The sequence below is a fragment of the Gobio gobio genome (genome assembly GCF_949357685.1).
Source record: "Gobio gobio genome assembly, chromosome: 6".
In the NCBI taxonomy this organism is placed as follows: domain Eukaryota; kingdom Metazoa; phylum Chordata; class Actinopteri; order Cypriniformes; family Gobionidae; genus Gobio; species Gobio gobio.
This window is the reverse complement of record NC_137102.1, coordinates 27,839,213-27,864,300: the sequence shown is the minus strand read 5'-3', so window position 1 is coordinate 27,864,300 and position 25,088 is coordinate 27,839,213. Positions and strand designations below refer to the sequence as shown.

At 37.0% G+C, this 25,088-nt stretch overlaps 1 protein-coding gene across 20 annotated transcripts in view; it reads left to right on the top strand.

Annotated features, from left to right (window-relative positions):
• dlg1b (discs large MAGUK scaffold protein 1b) overlaps window positions 1-25,088 on the top strand; it is a 314,786-nt gene that overhangs the window by 264,049 nt on the left and 25,649 nt on the right. For all 20 annotated transcript variants that reach the window (XM_079820292.1, XM_079820293.1, XM_079820290.1 and 17 more), the window contains 5 exons: window positions 13,361-13,487; window positions 17,546-17,702; window positions 17,877-17,979; window positions 19,821-19,935; window positions 20,771-20,947. In XM_079820292.1, coding sequence (XP_079676418.1) covers window positions 13,361-13,487; window positions 17,546-17,702; window positions 17,877-17,979; window positions 19,821-19,935; window positions 20,771-20,947 — 679 coding nt within the window. The remainder of the gene's footprint in view (window positions 1-13,360; window positions 13,488-17,545; window positions 17,703-17,876; window positions 17,980-19,820; window positions 19,936-20,770; window positions 20,948-25,088) is intronic.

Here is a 25,088-nt window from a genome sequence, read left to right as displayed (position 1 = left end):
TATACAAAAGATAAAAGTACTGGTTAAACAATGATCCAAAAGTAATTAGCAAAATAATAAAAGGTTACAGGTTATAATACTTCAGCTTATCCAATCTCAGACAATCATGAATGAGTGGGTCAATATAAAGGTTTGAAATACCTGGTATGCAGTTTCAAGCAATAGATGTAAAAAAGTAACTTGTTCTCGTCCGAGCAATACAAGTCAGATTGATACAGCAGAGCAATGCAAATAAAAATACAGAGAGAGAGTAATTCTCAATGATGGTACATCAATCAAAAGAAATCGAAAAGGAATGCACACCGACAGAAAAAATACAGGGGTATTTATACCGAACTGTTTACATATTAAGCAATCTGGGTTCTTTCCAAAGAGGAAGTCTATTTTGTCTGCAAAGGAAATCAAGTGTGTCGATATCTTGTCATCTTAGTTACTCTTGTACAGACGATGCTGGCTCTTGCAGATTCTTCCATACTTTATGGTTCTTCCTTCCTTTTCTCCCCGTCATCTTAGGATGTCGTTTAACATGAGTGTGGGTGTATAATTCAGGAAGTGTTTTCGTTAGTTCATTTATACTCATATTGTAGCTTTCCCTTACACCCCCTCTTGCACTCACGGAAATACTTTTACTATTAACTTTGTCAGGGTATATTACGTTCAATTCATCCAATCTAACATTAAAAACATAGACAGTAGGAAGTACATAATCCAAACAACACTCATGAAACCGATACCTAGTCTCACTCTCTTTCCAGAAGAAACCAATCACGAGAGTCCCGTACTGTGCGGACAGATTCTTAACCGTCTCCCGGTACCATGTCTTCGACACGGACATCCATCGGAATGAGTTCCTTCTCCTCGGGGCTCGATCCATTGCCATCAGCACTTGCGGAGATAATGCCAACTCGGCACCACTCTCCAATATGCTTTCGTCTACCATCCTTGGAACCCAGCGGGCTCTCGACAGACGTACAAAGCAGAGCTGTTGGATCGAGCACATAGACAAAGACAATTTGGCCGTTAACACGCGCCATCCTTGTACAAAACCCCGGAACAACCATTTTCCGCCATAGATAGGTTTGAATCTCCGCACAGCACCGTCCTTTCGAAATAGTTTCTCTGTGTCCAATCAAAAGCTCAACAGCTTCGTCTAGGTCTACAATTATCCATTTCATGTCAATAATAAAGCTCAATGCGTGATAATCGAGATGATGAGTGCTCTTTGGGTCAGTAAAATCCGCCATCGCTTTATAAAATGTAATAGATCTTATTTCAGCCATGTAATAACCCTGTTTGATTACACATTCTGTACAAAAATTCACATACATCAACATTTCTCTCTTATAAACTATTAATTTCAAAGGATAACAATATTTTTCACATTCGTGACATCTTCTCTGCATTGCCCCGCCCGGTGTCTTTTTCATTATAGGCACCTAATGTAACACACAATCATAAAACAATAAATCATTTATCCTGCCCTATCTAGGATAGTTAATTCAAAAATAAAAGAAAACAAAAATAAATCAACTTATCGTTCTATTAATCATAATTCATTCAATGACAGAAAACCTAATACCTCCAAACCAAATCAATGTTAGATGATGGTAGATTATGTTAAAGAGAGAAAAATCAACAAAAACAAAAAGAAAACATTTATCAATCATAAAGAGTGAAATCCTCTTTGTTGTCTGCTTTTATTTGGCCAGAATAAAAACAGAGAACATTTTAACATACTATTAAAAATTTACTATCAATTACTCGTAAATCTGCTTTAGTCTATAACTAAAAAAAAAAATGAATAATTCGAGCAATAGATCATAAATTTTCAAAAAAAAATTTTGTTTTGAAAGAAAAAATCAAAATACAGAATATTCGTCTTCTTCATCTGTCGTCATCAATGATAACAAACTAATACAATTCAAGTTCCAAAAAACGTCATATCTTCCTATTTACCAAACTATTTGGAAAAATCTATGGAGAACTAAAATTAATGAAGACCTTATAAAAGTAATCCTTCTAATTTCATAATAAAAATAAAATGAAAACAACTCATCATGGTCTTAAAAATAAAAATGATAAACAAAATCATCTTGGTCTTAAAACATAATGAAATGAAAACAAAATATCCCCGACCCTTGTAAATAGAGGGCAATGACTCATTTTTTTTTTTTTTTTCATGAGTCATTCTCCTCCTGTGTTCAACTGTGTTTCAACAACACCAAAATTTACAATTATCTAAAAATTTGAATAATCGGCTGTAATCATTAATGCCCACAAGAATTGAGAGCATGAATAATTTTGGCTCTTCAGTGTGCCGAGAACTGGCAGCCATTATAATTACTAAAAAATACAAAACTGCCAGTTTTATCACAAGGGGTCTAAGCATATTATTTCTCTGATAGCTTAATGCGATCAGAAAAATGTATGTTAGGATAGCAATCACTATTCCAACATATTTCAGCCAAAAAACGTCAAGATAACATCTAGCGAAATTGTATACAAAAATTGCGCCTGCAAAAATCATTACCGCAAAAATGCCTCTTTGACCAAAAAGTTTTACATATCTAGCGCTTCTCAACAGCTGTGATACTAAAATCAGAACTAAAGAAAAATCATCCAAAATGTTAAAAAGACCTAGGCTCAAACACATTAGCAAAAATTGTTGGCGGTGATTATAGAACAGCCCAGAAATCCAATACATAATTAACCAAAAGTTTATAATAAACATACTCACTATATCGCGGTTCGCTTGTTCTTGGCTGGGCCAGGACGAGCTTGTGTTTGAGCAATTTAGATAGGCCATTATCTTTTTTTTTTTTTCGTAATGACCGCTGTTGTAATTCAGTTATGTTCAGTCACCTTCCAGTGTCAGTCTGTGTCAAGTTCACTAGTCAACATGCCATGCTTATAAGGCCTCGAGGGGCCTTTTAAAATTGCGTAACTCTCAGTCTTCAAACTTTTCCATCCTCAATGTCAGAGTCGAACTCGCTTGCAGAGAGAAGCGCTTTCCGGTCCTTTAAGGAACCGTTCAGTTTCGACAGTCGATTGCAAACCAATCCTAATTTGGAAAATTTAATTATCATAACTGTCGATACTGTCACTATAAAGATGACAGCCAGGCAGATTACCACTATTTGTATGTAAAACCATGATTCTACGAATAAATCCCAAATGGAGACAGCAAGCTCCTTAACATTATCCAAAGCCCACAGAATCGCTTTAGTTTGTACTTTCCAATAAACCGTAAATAGATTCCCTGTATTGGGCCTTATTAATTGAGATGAGAAGTCTGCAGAAAACATAAAATGCGGGCCCATTGAAAGGCCTTCCAGGTAATCGTCGACTAAATCAAAAATACCCCCCAGCTCAAGTTGACTTTTCACCATCGATGAAAATGCACATTTTTTCATTATTTGATTTTTTGCTATCAACATTAAAGGAGCCCCTGGCGTAATTTGACTTATATCTTCCCATCGTTCCTCACTTCCAATCTTGTCTTGGCCCAATTTCATCAAGTCTTTAAATGTACAATATAAGTGTTCCCCTTTATACATCCATGTTATATTAGGGCTGAACATGTCACCTGGGGTTTTAACAGTCCATTCATCGAACATCTTTTTGTCGCAAGCCTGTTCTATACCCGGAAACCACAAATATTTCTCCTCTTCATCTCTTTTAAATTGAAACTTGCCAACTCCAAAATTCCATGAGCTTGATCTAATTTTATTCACGTCCTTTAAATAGTCATCAGACCGTAGACTATGCCTAGAAAAAGGACTCGATCTTTTTATATTAAAATTAGATGATGCCATCAATACTTTATAATCCTTACCATTGCTACCCCGATGTTCGCTAGGTTTCAACATTGGTAAATAGTATTTATTACTCCAATAGCCATGGGTCAACACTAATTTGTTCAGTCCTATATTTGATTTATTATTCCTATAAGATATAGAAATTGGGAATACATTCTTATTTTTGCTCTCTTGGAACGTTCTCCAAGTGACTGTTTGGCTAGATATCTCATCCAATCCCATTGCTACAGGGAACACATCCCAAACACGGTACTGGAAGTTGGATAGTCCAATCCATCTTAATGTACCTTTATTCATTCCATCACTATGATCACTCCAAATACCTTGATTTGTATGAGTCCACCGAAGTGGGCCTTCAATTGCCAAACAATAAAGCACTATAGCGGATCTATATTGTTGATCAGATATATTAGTTAGAATATAACTCACTATCCCTGATGCATTCGCTAGTTCTAACGATATTCCTGCTCGTGGCGCATAATCCAAAGTCAATGGGTGTAGTCTACTACCCCCTACTCCGTTTTTCCACAAGGTGTCGTTAATCGTCCATGTGTCTCTTTTTGACTCGGCCTTAACCATTTCATTGTTTGCGTCTTGATAACTCATCCAAGAATGCCACAGCTTGATGACCTCAATGCCATACTCTTTAAATTTATCGTTATCCCATTTGGATTCACTATCCAAATAGCAAATCCAGGCACTAGTCGTACCATATTCCGTTTTACAATGTATATCTAAGTTGTACCATAACTGGTTTTCAGGTTTATTACTCAAAAACCTATTTTTAGTCAAATATGGGCAATCTTTTCTGTTTTCACACAATGCAAGCGGCACAACCTTTTTCTCACATGTCACCCAGTCTAACTCTGCATAGGCTGGTTTGGGTCTATTTTTAAACACCCCCAAAATTAATACATGTGGCTTCAGTCCTATCGGCCAATAACTTTTCTGCACTGGGTTGCTCAAATCTGCATTATTCCACGTGTTCTTAGTTATTGTAATTTTACTAGCAGATCTAATTTTTCGTTTTTTGTTTGCTCCAATTACACTGTCATTTTTTATTTCCATAGTTATGGGTCTTTCTATGCCACTTTTCCCCATCCAGGTTTCCTGCACTGTAGTACTGACCTGTTTAGTTAAACAATCCCATTTGTCTTTTTGCGATACTTCCACAAGAGGACTATTCCATATTTTGTACACATGCGACCTGAACGTAAGGTTAGTTATATCTGAAAAATTATAAACCAAACCCTTCAATTTTACATGTGTCTGGTTATGGGCTTTTAAACTACTCCATTGTAACTTTGTTTTATTCTTTATTACTTTATTCCCATAAAGAACTGGCCCTTTGGTTGCACTGATTCGTTTTGTACCCTTACAATTCCAAAAAGATTTATCTATTTTAGCAATAAATCCCTTGAACATTTCCCTTATCATTCTTGGCCCATATATTTCGCCTTTTAAAGTTACATTTTGTTTATAACAAATTTTACTAACTATTCTTTCAATTTCAGAACACGAGGCTACTCCTATTTTACTTTCTTTATTTTCTACAGATATGCCCAAGCAAACTATGAAAAAACTTATTAACAACGATATTAGTGACGCAACCAGGAACAGACTTAAGGTTCTCCTTTTTCCTCTCAGCGTCCTCTGCTTTCGTCTCGTTTCCGTTCCTTTACGCCTCATGTTGCTGCAAAACAGAAAAAGAGACACAGAGAGACATGTCAACCTAAACTTTCCCTAACTGCTTTCTGAACCAATTGGTTACTTTGCTCAGCGAGTTAGGTTTAGGGATTACTGATCGTTCCACATGAACCCCCTCTATTGATCTTCCAACCCCCATGTAATCTGAGGTAGTTGTTAGTGAGACTTTCACTTCCCACTCTATACTGTGCTGTCCAGGTTCTATCTTGACCTTTACTATTTCTGACCCTGTAAACGTCCTCTGACGACGTGCTTGGATAGTAAGGTTCGTTTCCCAGACATAAAAACTATACTCTCTCGGCATATAAATAGGGAATTCTTCCTGGAAAGACATTTCTTTAATTACATCAATCATCAAATCGTATAACAATTTTTCCTTGTACTCTCCCTTTTCTTTATAGTTCACAAGACCATCCCCGTCATGCAATGATTCTTTCACCACTTGCTTCCATAGATTCAGGTCAGTGTCTCTAGACAAGGTTTTGTCCAGAACCTCCCCTTTTCGGAACGGGTCGGAATCTAACGGTATTTGTTGTCCACAAATAAACAGCCTGTCCCATAAAAATGCCTTTTCTTTGTCAGAGATTAAGGCTAATGGGTTCACTTCCCATTTTTCCCTAATTTTACCATGTTGGAAACATCCTAAACTGGTACTACTTTTCCTAGTTTGCCATACTCCTTTCTGGCTGGTCACAACCATCCAGCGTTTTTTCAGAAGAATGACACACTTGTCACACCTTTTAAGTTGTCCTTGTTCAACCAGAACACACTTACACTCTTGGCCTCGTAGATTAAATTTTAACTTACAATCTACACAGTTTTTACAACCACAATTCCCAGTGGTTAGTTCGTACTGCCAAACGATCCAATTCTGCGTTTTTATTCTACATGCTCCACAGATTGAAATGTCTCCGATTGCACATGGGCCAACGGTTCGTTCACTACAGAACCATTTTGGCACAGTTTCCACCTGCGCTTTAAGCCAGGTGTGGCTTTCCCTCATTTATTCCAATTACTTTTGAATTATGATCTTTTTAATGTTTCCAATCTTAGAGACAACCCGGTATGATACTTAATCATTTGTTCAATCAGTCTTTTTGTGACATTTAACGTTTCCCCCAATTCAGCTACCATCCTAGCTTTGGCCATGTTCTTTTCGCCTTCGCCCTGGAATCTCATATTCTGCAGTAGCTGAATTGAAGTGACGCTGTCAGTTTTTGCCTGTCTTTTCGGCCCACGCCTCAGTTTAGGCCTTACTTCCTCATCTGATTCTGAGTTTACTCTTCCCTTTTCCTGCCTAGAGATGGCTGCCATTAGTGACAAATCTATTTGAGGCTTAGGAGGAAGTAACTGTTTCTTGCTGCTGGTCTCCTCTCTGTCAGAAGTTGAGTACTCAGATTCAGACAGAGATTCTGAGGATTCTTCTTCATCCTCTATTTTCCTTTCATATTTTTCTATTCTGTAGTATCTTTCACTACTCTCCCTGATAAGCTTTCTAGTTTTATCAGGTTTTAATTGTTTTCTGGGAGCTTTGCCCTTACGGGGCGGTAGCTCCTGATGTGTGTATTCTCTCAACTTCCAAATTTCGTTGTTAGTCGGTTCTTGTCTGTCGTTTCTGTTATCATCTAACAGCATGTAACACAACGATTTCTGCATACAATCTAATTGTTCTGCTAACATATCTATTTTAGCCTTTGAACCTGTTCAATTCGATTGAACAGAATCGATTTAAGTATTATTCAGTATGATAATCAGATACTTAATACTTTTTTGGCCTGGTCCCTTTATATTTGTTAGGTTCGAATATCCTGCTTTAAGAACAAGACCGGGGCAGGTTAAGAACGTTCTTCCTCCCAAACTGTCATGTTCTCTTTAATGAGAGCTACTTAGCCCCTCACGAGATTGGCTTCTAGATTTTTTTGTAAATAATTTTCTTTCTACGAGGTATTTCCTCATCCTCACTATATTCTGAACCAGAACTTTTATCAGATCTACCTTCTACCCGTATTCTGTAATTATCTTTTACTTTTTCTTTCCGTGGATGTTTAATACGGTCTAAACGCATTTTTTCCAAATTCCCATGATCCTCCCCCCGTTATCAGAGGCCTGAATCTTTTAAGGAAAGCACTATTTTTAGGAATCGCCCCTGCCTCCATTGGCATTATTCTACTTCCTTCTTTTAAATGGTCCGCATCTCAACCCGTCGCTCCCTCCCTGTCAGATTCTGATGGGGTAGGCGAGTTTGCTAAGACCAATGCTTCCGTATTGGGAACACCGTTTTTAATCACTCGTATGGTAATTCCTTTAACAATTGGAACGGTGGTTTCACTGTCTTCAATATCTATTATAATTTGTTTTCTTTTACTCGATTCCCCAACCTTTTTGACTAGTTTTCGTAAACTTTCTACATTAGCGGTGTATAAAGTGTTTCTAGTGGTTAATATTTCCTCACTTCCTTCATATCCCGCATTTTTTAGTCGTTTAGTTAATTCATCTTGGGAGAGCAAATTGATATTAGTTATATTATCCATAGCTGTGTATCTGTTTCCTCTCTTTTGGTAATTATCCTTTTACATTTGAGGTCCTAGTATTGGGTACTCTCTTGGTCCCACAGCGCTGTCCTCCAGATTTTATTACCAGTTTTAACAACAGAAATATCTTTTCTCAGGCGTCCCTGAGATATATTACTGAAGTTAAAAAATGCGGAAGTTACTTTCCTAGTAGCTTCCTCTCTGTGCTTTGAGACTCTGATGGAGCATTTGAATAAAAACGCTTTATTGATTTAAATTATTATTGTTCACTCGGATTCTTTTTAGGTTTGTCAATATTAAATTATATTAATATTAAACAATCCCGGACGATAGCCCCCATGTAGTGGGATCCGGTATTTATCCCAGTTCCTGATTAACCCTTAAGATACAATTATATTAATTGCAGATAAGCAGTCTTGTGCTGTCAGGTCAGTATTAGGTCTAAGCCTACACTAGCTCGTTATCTCATACCATTAATCTAGTGATATGAACATCTCGTCCCTTAATGAACAATACAAAATCAATAAACAGTCAATAACCCTTGTAATGAGACCATACTCACCACCCGGTGGTTTTTCTCAACGATGGTTGCTTGACCCCTTGGCCGTGTCAGATGCGATAAAAATGCTCTATCTATTCTTTATGCAATTGACTTTATAAGCTGAGGTAAAAAACTGAAAAATACTTTTTCTTTATAAAATGAAAATTTATTTATACAAAAGATAAAAGTACTGGTTAAACAATGATCCAAAAGTAATTAGCAAAATAATAAAAGGTTACAGGTTATAATACTTCAGCTTATCCAATCTCAGACAATCATGAATGAGTGGGTCAATATAAAGGTTTGAAATACCTGGTATGCAGTTTCAAGCAATAGATGTAAAAAAGTAACTTGTTCTCGTCCGAGCAATACAAGTCAGATTGATACAGCAGAGCAATGCAAATAAAAATACAGAGAGAGAGTAATTCTCAATGATGGTACATCAATCAAAAGAAATCGAAAAGGAATGCACACCGACAGAAAAAATACAGGGGTATTTATACCGAACTGTTTACATATTAAGCAATCTGGGTTCTTTCCAAAGAGGAAGTCTATTTTGTCTGCAAAGGAAATCAAGTGTGTCGATATCTTGTCATCTTAGTTACTCTTGTACAGACGATGCTGGCTCTTGCAGATTCTTCCATACTTTATGGTTCTTCCTTCCTTTTCTCCCCGTCATCTTAGGATGTCGTTTAACATGAGTGTGGGTGTATAATTCAGGAAGTGTTTTCGTTAGTTCATTTATACTCATATTGTAGCTTTCCCTTACATCTTTCATGGGTTTTCTATTACATATTTCAGTATTAGACATCATTTATGTTATATTAAGCCATGCAAGTCTTAACACCCGGGGATCCTTTTAAGGCTTGCATTTTTATGTGCTGAAATTCAACAAAACCGGGCACCTTTCGACCTAACAGAGGGAGAGTCAGAACTAGTCTCTGGCTTCAACGTAGAGTATGCAGGGGGCCCCTTTGCCCTCTTCTTCTTCGCAGAATATGCTAACATTTTATTAATAAATACCCTATCAGCCGTCCTATTCTTAGGAGCATCGCACTTCGATTAGATTAGATTAGATTCAAGTACAAGGCAACGAAATGCAGTTTAGGTCTAACCAGAAGTGCAATAGCAGCAAGTGCAGGATATACAATGGATGCGTAAGTGCAGGACATGGATATGTACTGAATATGTATAAATATGTATAAATAGAGAGACGTTATTACTATAAACAGAACTGAATTTACAGGTGAATATGTACAGTGAATAAATATACAGATGGCTATTACTATAAACAGAATTTACAGGTGAATATGTACTATGAATACAATATACAGATGGCTATTACTATAAACAGAATTTTACAGATAGAGGTATACAATAATATGCTAGGCTAATATGAGGAATAGCAGTGGATTAGGGTAGTGCAATAAATTATGGACAGAGCTATCCGGAAAAAAAAAAGTGGAAAGTGCAGTGGAAAGTGGTTGCATATTACAGTTAGAAGTACAGTGCAAAATGCAAATGTAAACATTGGTACTATAAATACAGTCGGCAGTGCAAATGAGCATAATCTAGTTAAAGGGGTCATAGAATGGTACATGCACTTTTACAAGTTGATTATACGGAAATGTGTGTTGGCAGTGCCTGTACACAACCATCCTATAATGATAAAAATACATCCAGTGTTTTTTTTTAATATCCTTATATATTTCCCCCTGTCTCAAATCGAGCCGTCTGATCGTGTGACGTTACACGGTGTACGCCCCCCCTACGATTGTTGATTGACAGCAGCGTTTCAACACAGACCCGCCCTGAGCAAGCTGTCATCAGTCTGCCATTGTTGATACTCTGGAGCAGAATGGCGTCTAAGCGATTGTGGTGTTGTGTTTTATTAACCTTTATATTAATCTTTGCAAATCGCTTGCACGCTTCACGATGAATGAGGCTAAAGTTTACAGGGTAAGTTACATTACGGCATGCTTTCTGTGTATGACGTTCTCAATATAATTCATAATCCCACGTTTATAATGAACCACGCGTTATGTTTGTTATTACAAACTGTGTACTCGGGTGATAAAGTTAACGTGGTAACACTACACTAAGCTTACTTTTGTACATGGTTTATAACGGTGTCTGTAACTGATTAAGAAGTAATGTAAAAAAAAAATCTTATAACATATAATCAATCTGTCAATGAACTAACACATCAGTAAACGCATAGCAACTACGCTACTCTGCCAGTACAAAGATAGATCAAAGTGACATGACGTTAACCAACCATTCAGAAACGTCCTGTTCGAACTTCGATGGGTTCGTCATCTGTTCCTGGTCCGACTCCGGTTCAAAATGATAAGGTTGCTTAGATGTGTCCTCAGAGACTCCCGTTGCCATTATTTCTCGAAAATATACCCTCAAATGTTGTCAAGGCAACACTCCACGTGTGTTGTGGTGTTGTGTCGTGTCGAACCGAATGCCCCACAGAGCAGAGGGGGCGGGGTGAGCAAAGCTCATTATCATTTAAAGTCACATACACTGAAATGACTTGCTGAAAACTGAGTTGGTTTTGACCAGGTAAAATTAGTGTTTTCTTACAATACTAATGAGAATTTTTAATTAAAGTATATTACAAACTTTTCATTTAGACACTAAAGAATCATATTAACTTGTACAAAAATGTCATTCTATGACCCCTTTAAGATATGGCAGTGCAAGATGCATATGTAAACAGTTGTTACTGTGATAAACAGTCGGTAGTGCAAATAACAAAGTGAAGGCAGATGTGAGGTAGGAGAGTTATCAGTTTATGAGGGAAGTGGATCAATGGGGGTTTGAGTTCAATAAAGAGACAGCTCTGGGGAAAAAACTGTTCTTTAGTCTGCTGGTCCTGGTCCGGTGGATCCTGAAACGCCTGCCGGAGGGCAGGAGAGAAAACAGTCTGTGGGCTGGGTGAGAGGAGTCCTTGAGGATGCTGCGAGCTCGATGCAGACATTGTTTCCTCTGGATGTGTTCGATGGCAGGCAGTGGAGTCCCTGTGATGCGCTGGGCAGTTTTCACCACCCGCTGCAGTGCCTTGCGCTCCGCAACAGTGCAGCTCCCATACCACACTGCCACACAGTTGGTCAGGATGCTTTCTATTGCGCAGCGATAGAAGTTCACCAGGATAGCCGAGGAGAGCTGATTCTTCCTCAGTGTCCTCAGGAAGAAGAGGCGCTGGTGAGCCTTCTTGACCAGGCTGGAGGGGTTGGTCGTCCACGACATGTCCGCCGAGATGTGGATCCCCAGGAACTTGAAACTGGAGACACGTTCAACAGCCATTCCATTGATGTGGATGGTGTCGTGTGTGCCTCTTGACTCCTTCCTGAAGTCCACGATGAGCTCCTTCGTTTTGGTGGTGTTGAGGAGCAGGTTATTTTCGGTGCACCATGTGGCCAGGTGCTGGATCTCCTCCCTATAGGCAGTCTCATCGTTGTTGCTGATGAGCCCAATCACAGAGCCCAATCACCAATCACCACTTCCCCAACATTCCGGTTTATATTTAAGATGTGAATTTTTCAGTTCAAAAGAATTCACACATTATTAAAAATTCAATAATCTATATTCACCTCTCATATTTCACTTCCAAAATATTAATTCTGTTTAAAAATACAAGCTAATATACGACAGACAATTTTTGTTCCATTTTATTTAGCTTTACAACACAAATTCAGTGGTACAAATTCGACAGAAAATTCAACAGTTCACATCCGGGAACTGCAAGAATAGCAGCAGATTGTCATTATTCAGCTCAATTTAGTTTTAAAGGGAAATTACCTGGATCTTTGCCAATTGGATTAAAGGATAATTCAGGGAATTTTATGTAATTTTTTTAAACAATTTTAACTTATTTTATTTCAGCAATTATATTATATTTTATTTATTTTATTTTATTTTATTTTAATTATATTATATTATATTATAAAAAATGGTCTCTTTCTTTCTAAGTACATTGTGGTCTTGAATCTTGGACTCTTGGTCACATGTCATCACGGGAGAGAGCTGTCTTTCATAAAGTGGACACAATAGGGAAGATGGGAGCTTTGTTACCCTGCCTCTTACTACTGCAATGTTTATCATGTTTAATCATGCATTCCACACTGGTGACATTACAACTGTAACTGTTGATGTCAAATATTGACAAACAGACACATTATAAGCTGTTTGAGGCTGTTGGGAAAATGATTTAGTTACTTGTCTTGGCTTATGTATTACCTATTATATCTCCTTCCCTCATCCCATTTACCATCATTCTGTCATCATGCAAGTACAGATCACACTTATTTCCAATCAACAGAGCTCATATGAGGATGCACCGATACCCAGGCAGCCTTTTGTCATGAGCTCAGCTAACTGTCTGCTTCAAATGAGACATTTACAGAGAGACAAAGACAGGTAAGATAAGGATAGTTTAGGCTCAGTTTCACCCTGACCTCACTGGTCTTTTTCACCCACATGGATAGCTATGTAAGCAGAGCTGCAGTGGAGGCCCAGGTGTTAAAAGCTTAGCCAAAGGTATCATTTATCATTTACTGTCAACGTGTGTCCGTTTCTCTTAGGGATGCAAACTGCCGAATAGCAAATAGTTGTGACATTTTGGAGGATTAGGAAAACTTCTTTGAGATCCTGGAACTATTTGGTGCAAGCTTCTATAGCGATGAAGATCATGACGTTATAGACTTGTTTCGGTGACATGTATTAATGTTTGAACTTGTTTTCCTCTTTCCCAGCCTATTCCCAACACATGGAAAACCATATCAGCCCTCCAAGCTATCTGAACCAGACGCTGCCACCAGTGCATTCTGGACGCTACTCCCCGACCCCAAAGACCACAGTGGGCGAGGATGATGTTACCAGGTATTGCCTCAAAATTTGCTACATAAACCTATGATGGTGCTCATGCAACAATGTGACACAATGTAACACCATCAGTCTGTATAGACCAGGGGTGTCCAAAGTCTGGCTCGTGGGCCAAATGCACAGCTTGTCTATTAAAATATATTATATGTGACCCGCCACGCATAATTTACAAATTGTGCAGTATCACAATGTCAACACAAGGTCGAATACTAGATTTCAGGCCAGGGAAACATTAACATGCCAAAAGCAGAACGAAACAGCGCAACCTTTGACCTATTTTTTTTACAGTCTATGCTTGTGACTCACGAGCTCACAAATGTGTTTACTTGCTGAGTGTCTCGATCACACGACCATTAAACAGCCAGTGAGAAGTGTTCGAGTTAGGCGTAGAGGTCTCCGGTACAAGCTGCAAATCTCTCTGTGATTTAATTTAGTTTAAAGCCCGTTAAAACAGCGCTGACTTAATCAACAACAATAACGTGCAAATCAGGAGAAACATTGAGCCAATCCTTTTAGAATACTTTTCAACCAACAATTCACCTTCATGGATCCATGGTGCAACCATGGTATTTTGTCAGAAATTAGGTTAATATCTAATTTTATTTCATTTTAATGTAGACATGTATTAAATTAGTAATAAAGGCCAAATTACAGAAATGTTTTGTCATAAACTTGCAGTTTTGTGCATTTGTATTTATATTAAATGTGTTTATAGACTAAATACCATAAAGCCATTCTAGATATAGAAACGATAGTTTTACTTTTTACCATGTAGTGAGGTGCCATGTGTGGTTTTACCTGTGGAGATCTAAATAGAGTACTTGTCAATTTAAAAAAGAATAGAGTTGTAACTCTATAATAATATTTCAATTTCACCCTTTAAAAAGTAGGTTGTTAAAAGTTGTATAGATATTGTTTGTGTATTAAGTAGGGGTGTGACGAGATCTCGTGCCACTGTGACGAATATCTCCCAATATGAAAGCTATCTAGTAACCATCTCTTAGATCTTTATCATGCTTGAAGAAAAATGTGGTCTCTATTTGCACTTTGAATATTGAGTACTTATGGATTATGGTATTATGGTTATTGTTTGCACTTAATATCTATGATCAATTTGTGGGAATGAGTTCATTTAGGAGGTCAAAAGAAGCTCATGTGCAGTTATAATCCTATATGATTGTCTGAAGAGACAATCATATAGGAAAGAAGCCAGTCAGTTTTTGGCGAAACCTTTACCGTGCTTGTTGTCTTTTACTGCATATGATAATTCATACTCAGAAAGTAGAACTGAAATTAGAGACATTCATTACAAGATGATGAGTTAAAACATTTCAAATGCACCTGGAAACTATTTTTCTAGTCATGTATTTCATCATTGAGGATTTCTTAAAAATACTATGTAAAAATCTTGTCTCGTTCTCGTGAACCCAATCTCGTGTCTCGTGTCGTGAGATAAGCGTCTTGTCACACCCCTAGTATTAAGTTTACATCTGTGTCTCAGCTCAAGCTACTCTACTGTGTCAGCACAAACTTTTGTCAAATCTGTGACATTTTTAAGAAACAAAACATTATATAATAGAAAAGGAACCAGCCCCCAGCTGTGTCCGCAACATCGAATCTAGCCCCCTTTCAAAAAGTTTGGAAACCCCCGGTATAGACCAATGTTTTACACATTAAAGTTTAAATAAATGTTTTATTACCCAAATCTAATCATAGTCCTTACTAGGGCTGGTTATAACATTTATCCAGATGCAACTGCAGACCTTTAGATAAATCCGACCTAAAATGACATGTCAGTGCCAATTTAGCGATTTGATAAGCTCCAAATTTAGCCCATCCACATCACGTGTTGGTTCATTTTCATAAGAACCGCAGCACGTCATCAAGCCTATTAGCCAGCTTGCCAGAAAATTAATAAACAAGATTTTTGTAATCTAACAGAACAAACGATTCTATTAATCTGACCATTTAGGTGTACTGGAGGATTTGAATTTTAGCACAACAATCAAGCATATAGTACAAAGTAGCCTGAAAAGAGCTTGTGTCCCTTTCTAGATGTCATTGTGTTCAGTGTTGTTTTTGTTGTTATTGTTCTATTTAATAGGCAAAAGTAAATAAAATTATGATAAAATGGTGTTTGACTTTAGAGTATTGTATTGTAAGATAGCCACAGGGATTTTTGATGGTGTAGTTAGTTGAACAAGTCTGTGTGCAGTAGAGTAGAACTTGACCAGCAGTGCCTCCAAGAGGCCATTTATATACATTGATCCTGCACTCTTAAAGGGACATTTATTGTGGCATAATATTGATTACCACAGAAAATAATTTCAACTTTCCTCTCAGTTTGTAATCACACACACAGTAATGCACTATGGACATATAAAAGCAAGAAATATGATGCTTGTATATTATTATTGTATGTTAAAGCACATTTATAGCACACATATATTTTGCTCCATATTTTTTTTTCTGAGATTCTTGCATGCATCATACAAAAATGACAGGGTGTACTCCTGCATTCCCACTTTTGATAATGTGTGCTTTTAACCGCAACAGACTCACACATAGTAGATGGTGTGGATTCATTGCATCTAAAGGGACTTTGAAAGTATTGATTCTGATTGTTTAAATTTCTGCTTAGTCAGTGGCTGTTTTGCCTCATTTGTACGGCATCTACAGATCCTGTGAATTCTTTGGAAAAGATTGAAAAAGAAGACTATAATTTACAGCGCACACAAATTAGTGTCCTACTACTTTTTTTAAAACCAATAAAGACAGAAATCCCATGTTCTTTGGTGATAGAACTATTAGATAGGTTAAATAAATGTACTAGCCATAAAATGGTATCATACACCATCCGTGTGTATATTGTATTAGCCATAAAATGGTATCATGACAACACCATCCGTGTGTATATTGGTATAAAACCGATAATGTGTTTTGTTGAAAACATAATTTTTTATTCAGAAATAAATATTCTCCTGTGAAGTCTGTTATTCCCTCATACACACAAATGTATTATGACTGCATTCAACAGCAGCATGCTGGGAGATGGGCAGTATTGACGTTTGTGGCCTTGTGTTTTACGTGAATAGCCTATTTCAAAGTCAGAACAGAAGCGCAAAATCAGCATATTAGAATGATTTGTGACACTGGAGACGGCTTTGCCATCACAGGAATAAAATACACTGCCTTGCCCAAAAAAATTTGCTGTTTGAATTTAAATTGGCAAATCCATAAAAGTCAATGATAGGTTCATTATTTCAGGGATTTATTTTGTTTCTAGCATGTTATACTGTATGTTGTGGCCATATTGCAGGATGACAATGTCAAGATTCATCAGTCTCAGCCTCAGACTGTGAAAGAATAGTTGGGAGGGAGCATGAAGAATCATTTTTCACACACTCTGAGTCCAGACCTTAAATACATTGAAAGTATTTGGGATGTGCTTGACTCTTGCATTGTCAATACATGATCTTGACCAAAAATGAATGCACCTCTTGATGAAAATAAATGCTGTGATATTATTTCCATCAAGAGGTGCATACATTTTTGGTCTCATCCAGCACATTCCAAAGACTTTCAATGAATTTAAGGTCTGCCAATTCATGTGTGAAAATTATTCTTCATGCTCCCTCCCAACCATTCTTTCACAATTTGATCCTTGTGAATCTTGATATTGTCCTCCTGGAATATGGCTATGATGTGTCTTCTACACACTCCATCAATTAAGGTTAGAAGAACTGCTGCCAAACATATAACATGCTAGAAACTAAATAATCACTGCAATAATGATCCAATCGTTGACTCTTAAGGATTTGCCTATTTAAATCCAAATGGCAACTCTTTTTTTTGGCTGGGCAGTATATATTAAAATAGAAATCAAATCAGTTATTTTGCACATCATTTTCCTGATTTAGGAAAATGTAATGATTTTTTTCCCGGTGTTTGTTTAGGACTCAATGAACAGTTTTTGTACGATGCTATATGAGTCTGTACGTTTAGTATTTATGTCAACTTATAATGACTTTTATTTTATTTTTTTGGTTATGCAGGGAACCCAGAAAGGTGGTGCTGCATCGAGGCTCTACAGGACTTGGCTTCAACATAGTGGGCGGAGAGGATGGAGAGGGCATATTTATTTCTTTCATCCTGGCCGGAGGTCCTGCAGACCTGTGTGGAGAGTTGAGGAAAGGAGACCGCTTGGTGTCTGTGAGTATTTTTAGTGGCCTCTGAAACCTTGCCCTGTCACTATAAAGATGAGCTTTTAATCAGAAATATTTCTTACAGTATTCAGCAGACATACTAAGCTTAGGGCTGAACAGTCTGCAGACAACTATCATACCGCTTGCCCTATTGAGGTAAAAACGACTGTCCCTTTCTTAGGTGAATGGAATAGACCTACGCAGTGCCACTCACGAACAGGCTGCTGCAGCCCTGAAGAACGCCGGACAAACAGTCACCATCGTTGCCCAGTTTAGACCAGAGGGTGAGTCTTTCTCAGTGTAAGACAGTGCCATGTCAATCATTTTGATCACCCATTAAAAACAAACCAGAAATCAATCAACGATCAGCAGGAGTCTCTTAGCGGTGTTATTGCGAGAAGTAAAAAGCCAATAAACCAATACTCCAGTTTTATAGCCATCCAAGTCAGGTTAAGGTCTTGAATAGAACTCATAAAAATTAGATTTGGATATTGAATCATCCAAAGCTGACTGTACAATTCATCCTACAGACCATTATTATACTGTTAACAATGTGATGATCTTTCCTGCATTCCCCTTGATAAACTATTTTTGAGAAGATGTGCTTTTAAAGGCACAATATGTACGATTTTTGGATTCAAATATCCAAAAACCACTAGAACAATGTTATATATTTGTTGACTTGTGTACTTCCGTCCTTCGGATGAGATGTTAAACCGAGGTCCTGACTCTCTGTGGTCATTAAAAATCCCAGGATGTCCTTCGATAAAGAGTAGGGGTGTAACCCCGGCATCCTGGCCAAAAATTTGCCCATTGGCCCCTGTCCATCATGGCCTCATAATCATCCCCATATATATATACGATTGGTATCATCCCTCAGTCTCCTCTCCACAAATCAGCTGGTGTGTGGTGGGCGTACTGGCGCAATATGGCTGACGTCGCATCATCCAGGTGGATGCTGCACATTGGTGGTGGTTGAGGAGATTCCCCCCTTCTATGTAAAAGCGCTTTGAGTGAGTGCCTAGAAAAGCGCTATATAAATATAATTAATTATTATTATTATTATTATTATTATTTACTTACAATATCTCAAATGTTTCCCAGAATGTTTAAATCCAGAGAAATAAGCAATTGTAACCAGGACACGGAACGTGTCCGTGCGTTGCCTATCAATGACATCATACCCGCGTTACACACAATTTCCGGTTTTGTTTAAAAAACAAAATTAATGTCTTATTATCACTGTAAAGCTGCTTTGAAGCAATCTGTGTTGTTAAAAGCACTATATAAATGAAGATGACTTGATTTGACTTATTTTGTAGAAACCATGGAAACACCAAAGGCACTTTAATATATGATGTGTTTTGTTAGACAGGTGAGAAACTGATTGGATACATTCATCGATAGAAAACGTATCATTGTTATATAGTTCAACACAGTTAGTCTCATTGTTTAAATTTAGTTTTTCATGATTTACCACGAGTACCATGTTTTATCATGCCTAATATTGATCTGGCTTACTGCAGTATGCAACAAGTGTCTCATAGTAGCCACTCAGTGAACACACAAAGCATTATAACATAACATTCAACACACTCAAATAACGTATCTAATATGATCAAACAGCACTGCGTTACCCCACATACGCAAGACCGGAAGCGGTCGTCTGCGGCACAATAAAAGCTCTGCGAAATCAAGAAGTCATCAAGCTAAGCCTTTGTTTTGAATAAGCAACCTCTAGTGGCAAAACATTTCATATTGTGGCTTTAACTGCAACAGACTCACATTCTGTATAGCAGATGTTGCGGTTTCATTTGGATTTAAAGGGACTAGTGTCCCATTACTTTTTTTTAAAACAATAAAGACAGAAATCGGATGTTCTTTCACGATTTGATTAAATTGGATTTGTTAAATAAATGTTCTAGCCATAAAATGGTATCATGACAACACCATCCTTGTGTATATTGATGTAATATTAATCGTGTTAAAATATAATTTTTTTTATACACAGATATTCTCCTGTGATGTCTATTATTCCCTAATACACACAAATGTCTTATGACTGCATTCAACAGCAGCATTCTGGGAGATGGGCAGTATTGATGTTTGTGGCCTTGTGTTTCAGAGTACAGCCGATTTGAAGCCAAGATCCATGACCTAAGAGAGCAGATGATGAACAGTAGCATCAGTTCAGGCTCAGGATCCCTGAGGACCAATCAGAAGAGATCACTATACGTCAGGTACTGGACGAATATTCACCAATATGCTACAAGGGACTGGTCGCCAGCAAAATTGACAAATCTTATTTTTTTGGAATATTGCAGTGTGTATTATAAATAATTTATTTGTGCACATATTTTTTTTTATTGCCCTTGTAATATTTATTTAAAAAACATTATTCCTTTCCCTCCCCCACCCCCTCCATCTTTTCTCTGATGATGTGAACACTGCACAAGGGCGGGGCCATAAAACACCTCCTATAGCAACCTGTCAATTACATGAGATCGCAGCAATTAGCTAATGACAGCAATCCAATGGTCCAATCAATTCCTGATGGAAATCAAGTGCCGCCCTAAACATTTTTCTCATTCAAGAAGCCATTTCACTTGGATATTTGTCACTGTAGCTAGGGAAGAAAAGACCGCAATTTCTGTTTCATGCTAACTTTAAAGGCCCATTCACACCAAGAATGAAAACTACAATGGAAACTATATTAGCGTCCACACCAACGGGCAATAATGTTGTATTGAGTGCTGCAGTTTTGTTGTCTGCTGCTTTAAATGTATCTCTTTAAAGTAGGGAAGGATTCTGATATAGTTTAGTTTCTCTGTGCCGTTATTGATATAGTTGTGGTGTGAACTCTACTATTGTTTTATATTTAGAACGATGTTTAGAACTATATATTTATTGTTATCGTTATAGTTATTGTCTTTGGTGTAAACAGGCCTTAAATGAATTGTGACACTCCTGATTTAAATGGTCTAGCCATTTTTAAATCTTTTTGTCAGACTTCACTACATGCATCAAGTATCTAGTCTTATTTTCCTGTTGTCTTATTTTGACTGTTTTCTACAGGGCACTGTTTGATTATGATAAAACTAAAGATTCAGGGCTGCCTAGCCAGGGCCTGAACTTCAAATTTGGGGACATCCTGCACGTGGTGAACGCTTCAGATGATGAGTGGTGGCAGGCACGGCAGGTCACTCCTCAAGGAGAGGTGGAGGAAATGGGCGTTATCCCCAGCAAGAGAAGGTGAGAGATTGAAGCTTATAAAATTAAAAAACAAACAAACAAATAAATGCGCACAGGTATGTTAAAGTTTACTTTGTAAACTTTGTATTTGTATCAAATAATATCACAATCACAGGTCCTCCAGCACCATTCCTCATGAAATCCTCAAGAATGTTTTGACTGGATCTGTGTGTTTAGCTGATAACTTACCCTCTGTAGCATAAAGTGCATAAATAGTGCAAAATACACCTGGTAGTAAATGGGTTTCGGTCAATTGGATAACAAGTAGACAAGGGAGACACATACCTGTTTACACCTGATCTCTTTTTGTCCACTTTCAACCACTTCTGTCCTGATTTCTTTGAGGGGATGGTCTATGGGAGGGTAAATGTATGGGCTTTTTCAGATCTTTCGATGTAATAGATGAAAAAAGGTCATGCAATTTACATATGAACATGACCGGAGACAACAGAAAAACATACGGAGAGCAGAAGTTTCCTTTCTGCTCTGACAGCCACAAGATCATGCCGAATGCTGTGAGTGTGTGATAGAAATCAGAAATGGTGAGAGAACATTGTGCTTGGTACGTTTTTCGTCTTCAAATCAAACTTGGGTCCTAAAGTTTAAATCCCGCCTGGCTAGTGCGCTTCCCTTAATGCTTTCACATTAGCAGTGCGGTGGCAGAGCAGAAGTTGTGCGTGTGGAGAGCGGGAGCAGCGTGTGCCCGTTGTGCTTTCACACTGCCAGTGTTTGTCTCGCGCAGCTGAACCGTGGCGTGTGTATTGCAAATACAGAAAAATATTGCCCATTCGGTCACATTTTCCAGTGTTCTTCTCGTGCTTTGATTTATTATGGGCAGCATATATCTGCTGCAAATGCGACCGGCTTCCCCTCTGTCCCAAACACATATGCATATAACATGCTGTATATAGGTAGTTTACATGATTAAAGTAACATTAAAGTTAAGATATGCCTCTAGTTTTAATCATTTAAATGTCTTTGAAGTTTGGGCAAAAAGCTTCTGGCAGCATTAGTCTGGCTATGACGCTTTGCCAGTTGTTTATGCACATGTATATCTTCAAAATAGATGACTAGTTATACATATTATGCTGAAAGCTCCTGTATGTGAACCTTTTGCAGATAAATACAAGTGCATTTTCATTTACTATTGACACAAATCAATAAGTAAATCATACTCAACTATTATAGTAAACAACATTTCCTAATTTGGCCAACTCTGTATACATTTTATACGTTTTCACTTTCTGTAGTGAATAATTGGCTCGAGAATTCTCCACCAGCATAAATCTAGTACAAAGTTTGCACATTGCTTGTGTGATATCCACTGGCTCGCCTTCATGGTTTAAAATGGAAATATTTTCAATATTGTGACGTGCCATTTTTCATTCAAAATGAAAGACAATGATTTGATTTTCTGTGGTAATAAAGTTAAGTACATTATTAAATAAATTAGTAAATAAACAAGTAACAAAAGTTAAATCTCTGCAAGAATTCATCCGAATCCCAGGTGTAAACCGGGCTTTAACCCCTATGAGTCTGAGCTGTTTTGGGGCCCTTTAGAAGTTTTGACATGCTCTGACATTTGTGCATTTTTCAGTTGCTTATAAACATATTAATGGCAAAAGTGTAATTACACTTTATTCAGCACAAACTGGGCTACCATAATATCTTAGCAACATGTATGTACATGCTTGTATTTTTCAGAGAATAATGTTTATGCATAATTAAAAAAAAAAAAAAAAATGTTTTAAAATTAAAGTCGGCATGAAACGGAAGTGGAATTGATTGGATCGTTGGAAGTTGGGCGTTGCTAACAAAATGGAGGCAGATTTGAAGTTTGCACTCAGTTGTGGAGAAAAACTCAATCTATCTCTTAAATAAATGTATTTTCTTTCTAAATCTTTTCTACATAATGTTACTGAGCATATTTCCTCACTTTTCGCTGGTTTATGCTACAGATTTTACTTATTTTAAGCCTTTTATGGCTTTATTTCTGTAAAGCTTTTTTCTCAGCTCTCCCTTATAAGGGGGGCGCGCCGGAAGCGCGTTCACACGCTGCATTCCTCAGTGCGAGTCGTCACGATAAGCTGTTCGTCCGACTATATTGAGTAATTTTTAAATTAAAAAAAGCTTTTATTTCTCATATATTTCTCTCTTTTTGCCTCAAGTCCTTCTTGAAGAAGGTATTGTGTATACCGAGAAAAATGCACCTAACCACGATCAGTGACAGGTTTCTGAGAGGAGGTGCAGAAACGAGACGGGGCGATAACCCTGCCCTCACGCCATAGCACATGACCGGGGGAGAAGAGAGGTCTTTTCATGGGGGAGGGAAAGTTAACATATTTGATTAAAGATTATAAGGGTAAATTAATTTTTAAAAAATAATGAAGTGAACAGATAAATCAGTTATAGTAAACACTACAATATTAATATAAAAATACAAATTGTAAAATTTGATTTCATGCCGCCTTTAAGGCCTTAAAACACAATAGATATGTGTTCACAAGCCCTTTGATTTTTGGGTGTTTTTGTTTAGAGTTTTTGCTTTAAACTGATGTGATCATTGAGCCTACTCATTCACATAAAACAATATAATCATTTACAATTTGTAAAACACTTTTTCTTTACTCAGGCCTTATGCGATTAGGCGTAAACAATCCATGAATAATAATGTGATCACTCCTGAGAAACAAAGACCTGCATAATAATGAGCTGCATAATAAATTAGCTTTAGGTAGGCCTACTAGATTTTAGGTTTACTAGATAAGTAAAGTAACCGTAAGAAAAAAAATAGTTTTCTGGGGGGAAAATCTAAATGTTTTTTACTCAAAGTTTTTACTTAAAGCAAGCTAAATTATCTGCCAAAAAAGAAACAAGATTTCAATCAGAAATGTCTTTGAAAGAAGAGCTAAAAAAAAGCAGTAATATTGTGAAAATTGGTAATGATGAATGTTATAAGTAAAATATTTGGGATTTAAAACAACATAATGCAATGCAATTATGATTTCAAATAGTATCTGGTGACTTTAGGTTGACTGGGACACTTTTTCCCAGTCATTTCAATGGCAAATATTTTCGGAATCATTTGTAAACGATCAAATACACACAATACTCAAATATCATTTTGAGCTTCAGTCAGAAACACGTGAAATGCATGAGCCAGCGCTTAGGCTATTGTCTGCTATATTGGTATCAAATATACTAATATATTTATCATACCAGTCTGTTATATTATATCAAATATATTAAAAACATTGATTAATATTAATTTATACAAAACGAAATTCAGTTTAAAGAAAGCAATTAACGTTTTAAAAAACAAACAAAAAAACAACAACATAGGGTATAATATTTAAACATCAACATGAAGCAACATTCGTTTTAAAAACATTGATTAAAATTAAGATACAGTTTATACAAAACGAAATTCACTGTAAAAAAGGCAATTAATACTCAAATATCATTTCCATCTTAAGTTAATTTATGAGACGTGTACAATGCCACACTAAGGCTATTGTCTGTTATATTGACTTCTTATAAAATAAGAAGCAACTATATTAAAAACATTGATTAAAATTAAGATACAATTTATACAAAACGAAAACAGGCCAAATAAATCTTGTCTAAACAGTCTTGTCATGTTGCATCAGGATTTATATTTAAACAGTCTTTTTGCGTTTAATATTCACAGATGCTAACTGAGCCTTTTAAACTTAGCCTACCTTACAATGAGCTCTTAATCAGTTAACCTTGAGGAGAATTATTCCAGGATTATTACTCAAAGCGATGTATCTGAACCATAGCTTCACTTGTTGTGTTTGTATGAGTCGATGTGTGTGTGGGCGTTGACGCATGGATTGCCTGTATTTGAATCTGAATGAGCGCGCGGTCTGTGGGCGTGGCCACATTAGCGGGTAATGAGGCAGTAATGAGTTGACTGAGATATCCCACTTTTCACACAGATTACACAAACACAGAATATTTGTTTTCGTTTTGATTTACATGATTTCAGAGGTGGACAGTAACGAAGTACATTTACTTGAGTACTGTACTTAAGTACACTTTTTGAGTATCTGTACTTTATTGAAGTATTATTTTTTAGGGAAACTTTTACTTTAACTTTACTACATTTGAAAGACAA